Source organism: Oratosquilla oratoria, chromosome 12 (genome assembly GCF_046742065.1).
Source record: "Oratosquilla oratoria isolate Oo_2021 chromosome 12, ASM4674206v1, whole genome shotgun sequence".
Classification (NCBI taxonomy): Eukaryota; Metazoa; Arthropoda; class Malacostraca; order Stomatopoda; family Squillidae; genus Oratosquilla; species Oratosquilla oratoria.
In genome coordinates, this window is record NC_134788.1 from 67,967,057 (window position 1) to 67,972,597 (window position 5,541).

General features: G+C 41.5%; 1 protein-coding gene across 1 annotated transcript in view; it reads left to right on the top strand.

Annotated features, from left to right (window-relative positions):
• LOC143030860 (uncharacterized) overlaps positions 1 to 5,535 on the top strand; it is a 13,355-nt gene extending 7,820 nt beyond the window's left edge. Inside the window, exons 3-4 of the mRNA XM_076194083.1 lie at positions 1,845 to 1,964; positions 3,872 to 5,535. Of these exons, the coding sequence (XP_076050198.1) occupies positions 1,845 to 1,964; positions 3,872 to 5,487 (1,736 nt within the window). The 3' untranslated portion in view covers positions 5,488 to 5,535. The remainder of the gene's footprint in view (positions 1 to 1,844; positions 1,965 to 3,871) is intronic.
• Positions 5,536 to 5,541: the final 6 nt, after the last annotated feature.

Below are 5,541 nucleotides of genomic sequence, written 5' to 3' on the forward strand. Positions count from 1 at the left end.
GGTAGTCCTGGGGTCATTCCCATAAATCCATAGAACTTAGGCCTCTTTCACACGAACGATCCTGTAGAAACGCGCCAGATTTTCGTAAACGCGTTTGCCACGCTCTCAGGTTTCACTGACAGACCAGTCTTCCCCAACCGTCGCCCTGCTTTCCCGTCCGATCTTTCCTTTCAGTGCGCCAAACGAAGAGCACACGAAAAGAAGAAGCTGTAATTGTTTATACAGTAATTCAAACAATGAAAAAGAAAAACCGTCGTCACTTTTGGACTCGGCCTTTAAAGAACGCTAGGTTCATGCAGGACGAGTTTTTTCACCTTGTATGAAGAATCAAAAGCCGACGATGGCAAATACTTCAACTGCTTCAGGATGTCATACCTAACTTTCTAGGAACTTTTAGCCAAGAGTCACAGATGGTATTAACCCATTAAACTCCGATGACAAGATGTCTTGTCATTTGGTCAAATAAAACAAAAAATCATAAAACACCAAAATGTTTGATCAAACACCAGAAAAATATGACGTCAGTCCTCCTCGCTTCGCTCGCGAGCGAAGCGAGGAGGACTGACGTCATATTTTTCTGGTGTTTGATCAAACATTTTGGTGTTTTATGATTTTTTGTTTTATTTGACCAAATGACAAGACATCTTGTCATCGGAGTTTAATGGGTTAAGTTACAAAACAAAAACGTAAGGCCATCTATTCGACCTGAAGCGGGGCCTGCGTGCGAGCTTACCTAGACGCTAGTGTGCAAGTTTTTCATTACCACTCTTACTCAGCCAGGAACCCTCTTGGTAGAAGGGTGGAATCTATCTTCCACAAGATCCGCCCTGGATATCGTGGGGGCTGGCAAGTGTTCCACGCGGGGAGAGACATTCACGAGCGCTGCAAACTTTGTGGTGTCGAGGAGCAACAGCCTGTCCTCCATTACCTGTTAGAGTTCCGATCCACTCTAACGGTTCGTCGAACGCGGTTCGACAGACACGTGTTTAAAGTGATGTGTGAACGTGTGAACGGGGTATTTGGTTGTCGAACACGGTTCGACAACCAAATACCCCGTTTACACGTTCACACATCACTTTAAACACGTGTCTGTCGAAACGCGTTCGACGAACCGTTAGACCGTATAAACTCCCTATATGTCCCAACCCACCACTCACCTCGGGGGTCACCCGTCTCCTCTCCGTTTCCCCTTTCGAGAAAATCCTCAGATTCTTTGGGGCACGCCATTCCCCTAACGCCGCCTGAGGTTGAGGGGTGCCCTCTCTCTCTCATCTCCTCTAGGTACCCCTACTCTTTAAAGTGGCATCACGTGGGCATCACCACATGATTCATGTGCTAAACTATTCCGGTTGAGGCTCGGGACGGTGATAAATGTGCAAACCTTACAAAAAAAAAAAAAAAATAGGTCGTTTGAAAGTTCTTATTGAGCTCCGTTGAAAGGACCCTTAAAGTGTATGAAATCCGTCTTTTGAATTTATTTTCATGAGGTGAGCAAGGCTGAAATTGTTTCCATCTCGTTTTGTAGAAATATAAATTAGAACACAGAAGAAATCTAAAATAAAAGAGATGCATGTTCTGCCCATAAGCTTATCATCCAGAATTAGATGACAAAACTGACTCGTTTATTCCATATTAGGTGATCAATTTTGCCACTTGTAACATCTTTCCTAATGTGTAAAACTCAACTCAACAATTGAAATGACAAGTTTTCAGTTTCAGTTTTCTCTCGAACATGTTTTGACTTCTCAATCATCACTTGCAATGCTTATAAAACCATATTTCCTATCGTTGCTATCCTTACGATACACAACACTAAATTCAACCATGTACATCTTAAACTACAGCAAGGCCGCATACACAAGAGGGAACGACTGCGAGTGACAGCTCCTGCTTGAGGGTCCCACAGCGTAGAATGTTGGCAGAAAGCATCATGGAAGTTCAACGTCACATCGCCTCCTTAGCAGGTAATATCTGACCATATTCTTTGCGACTCGTGACGCTTGAATGTTGACTTGAAAGATTCAGAATTATATATTTGAGGGCAAAAATTTACAGTAATCTCTGTATGGTGTAATTTCAAATCGGTGTGGGCTGATATCAGATATGCTTTGAAATTGTTTATACTGTATAACAGTAGGTATTATGTAATATAAACCCATTTATCATTATGTATATATATATATATATATATATATATATATATATATATATATATATATATAGATAGATAGATATTGAGACATTGTGACAGGTTTGAGGAAGGTGGAAAGGTAAGACACGGATATCTAGGGCAGAGTTTCTTCCTGACCGGTTTCGCTTAGAGCTTCTTCAGAAGATTGATATTCCTGGATAACGCTGACACCACAATCTCATTAACTGGGCAGGGGACACAGGTAGGTGGACAGAGACGTGAGTGTAGAATGTGTGGAACATGCCAGACAAAAGATCATCGGACATTTGTCCACCGATGTAAGCCGGCGCTGGTTTTGTGTTGTTCCTAATAGCTGTGTATTTCGCTATGTATTTTGACCATTTTATGTCCCCTACTTTTTGGTTCGTGTTGTCTTCGGTAGCTATGTATATGGACTCAATTACCTTTCTCTGTAGACTATACTTAGGTCGTTACTTTCGTAGTTGGTGTCACCAAGTCTCTTATTTTCTTACCTGTGTCATTAACAGGTGAAACTGGACACACAATTAATCCGGGACCTAGTCTCACTCACTCACTGGGAGCTGTATTACGGCCGCTTGGTCTGGAAATTATTAATGACACAGGTAAGAAAATAAGAGACTTGGTAACACCAACTACGAAAGTAAGTCACGACCTATGTGTAGTCTACAAGATCCCCTGTAGCAAATGTAAGAATGCGTACTATGGCGAAAGCCATAGGGGTTTCCAAAAGAGAATAAGGGAACACAAGGCGGATTTGAGAAACCATCGCCTCTCAAATGCGCTGGTAGGCCACGTAGACAAAGATCATCTACCCAACTGGCAAGAGGCAAAAGTATTGAGAAAATGCCTAACAAGGAAACAGAGAAAGATAATTGAGTTATTATACAGAGCTACCGAAGACAACGTGAACTAAAAAAGTAGGAGACATAAAATGGTCAAAATACATAGCGAAATACGCAGCTATTAGGAACAACACAAAACTAGCGCCGGCTTAGATCGGTGCACAAATGTCCGATGATCTCTTGTCTGGCAGGTTCCACACATTCTACTCTCACATCTCTGTCCACCTACCCGCGTCCCTCCGCTCTACCTAGTTGATGGGAATGTGGTGTCATCGACTATGTATACCGTCAGCGTTATCCAGGGATATCCATTCTCTGAAGAAGCTCTGAGCGAAACCAGTCAGGAATAAACTCGACCCTAGACCCATGTTTTACTCTTCCACCTTCCCCATATCTATCTATCTATCTATCTATATGTATATATATATATATATATATATATATATATATAAATGACCAATAAAAATATACGAGTCATACTCATGTAGGATATGTACAGAAATAGAAATCCGTGTGGTATTATTCGCTTGCAAGAGTCGTGCTAAACGGTGAATTCCTTAGTTTACCTACACCTACAGCTGATGTATGGCACAAACATGAATATAGTATTGTCAAACGCTTGTAAAAGTGGAGACATGTATGAATAGATATTTTTACAGAGTCCTATGTTTATTATTGAATGTGTAAACTTTTATTTGAAGCTGATATCAAAGCCCGATCAAACATACTTTTCATTGTAGGAAATAGGATAATTATCTCGCATATCTGACCTAATGTTTCACATACTCTTGCAAATATGATCATGCAATACTAAATATCTCCATTACAATCAAGTGATATCTATTTATGATGATAGGTACCAACTCTGATATTGACGCAAAATGGGCGCTGCAGCTGGAGTCAATCGCCTCTCAGCTGGATCTACGTTTGCGATCTCGACAAGACGTTGAGTGGGATCAATCAGCGCTTCTTCCAGACATGGAACCCAAGAATAAGCAGGGCAATGGTTTATCACATGTATGCCATGAAGTCTATTTAGGGAGCAGCTACGACAAACCCTTCAACCAACATGGAATGGAAATACAAAAGTGTGATTATGCTCCTCCCCTGTCAGATGTCATCACAGTCATCTTGCCAGCACAAGGATGGTCTAATCAAAGAATCAGGAAGGTTCTTACCAAACTTTGCAAGTTGTATCGAGTGCCCGTCATAGTGTTAGCACGCAACTCGACCAGCTTTACCACGTCTTTGTCCAATGTCCAAGTTGAACTAATTGAAAGCGACACAGGAGATGCTAATGCTCTGAACTCCATTATTTCGACTGTGGACACCCCTTTCACGATGATTGGTCATTCGTTGGTAACCTTCAGCAACCAGTCTTCTATAGAACGTTTGATAAGAGTGATAGACGATCTTCCTCACGTTCAAGTGGCGACAGGAGCCTTCAGAGATGAGGAAGGTCACTGGAGTCATGGATGCTTGCAACAAAAGATGCTGAACTACCGAGCCAAATTCAAGTATGGTTATTATTATTCCAAATATGAGTGTATGTACTGTGATATGTCCCTCGGACCCTTTGTGACTACGACTGATCTGTTACGAAGCGTCAAGTTCCGTGAAAATCTGACTGGAACAATTCTTTATGTAGACTGGTTCACAAAAGTTAGAAATGCCGGGGTTCTTGGAATGGCTTGTCCAGACGTTATGTTTTTTGTGAAGACTACATCAAATCTGACAAAACAGGATTGGGGTACTTATGCTAAGGCATGGGAACTCCAGACTATTACTGATCATCATGGGGTAACATTCCAATATCCGTGTGGAGAAGTTGGACTGACTTGTAACCGTCCTTTAGACATAACAAAGTTCTTTTTATTGCCACCCTGTTGCATCGAGATTGTAACAAAGGATATAGGATTTCTAGTCGATATTGCAGAAGAAAACAACATAGAATATAATCTACAAGCAGGAACAGTACTTGGTGCCACAAAATTTGGCTCATATCTTCCTTGGGATTATGATGTAGACATATTTATCAACTGTAAAGATTATGATAAATGGCTACGTAAAGGAAAAAAATATGTTAATACGAAAAATTGTACACTTAACGTTTTGGAGAAGGGATATTACTTTGCGGTTGAGTGTGAATATTTTTTCTATGAATTCGTATGTCACAATGAAATAAGTCATCGTTTTCTTCCGAAAGAATACCAGACTCATCCCACCTCGATATACTATAGCGGCAGATGGATCAAGGTGATTGCCAACCCGGGTCTCTTTAGCAGGAACCGCCTGGGCTTCGAGGACCTCCGTCATGCCCAGCACTGGAGACACTTGGTAAAGAACAAAAACGCCGAGGCTAAAGGGGGCTATGAGAACCCGGGGTCGTGGAAGCCCTGCTCCAGACCTGGTTTCCATGCTTGCCTCGATCAGTACCCTGGGGATGGCAACCTGCCATTTGTTGAGTTATGATCTATTTGTCTTCGTAAATGATGCAGCTACTTCATATCTGTTGATGTGTAAATA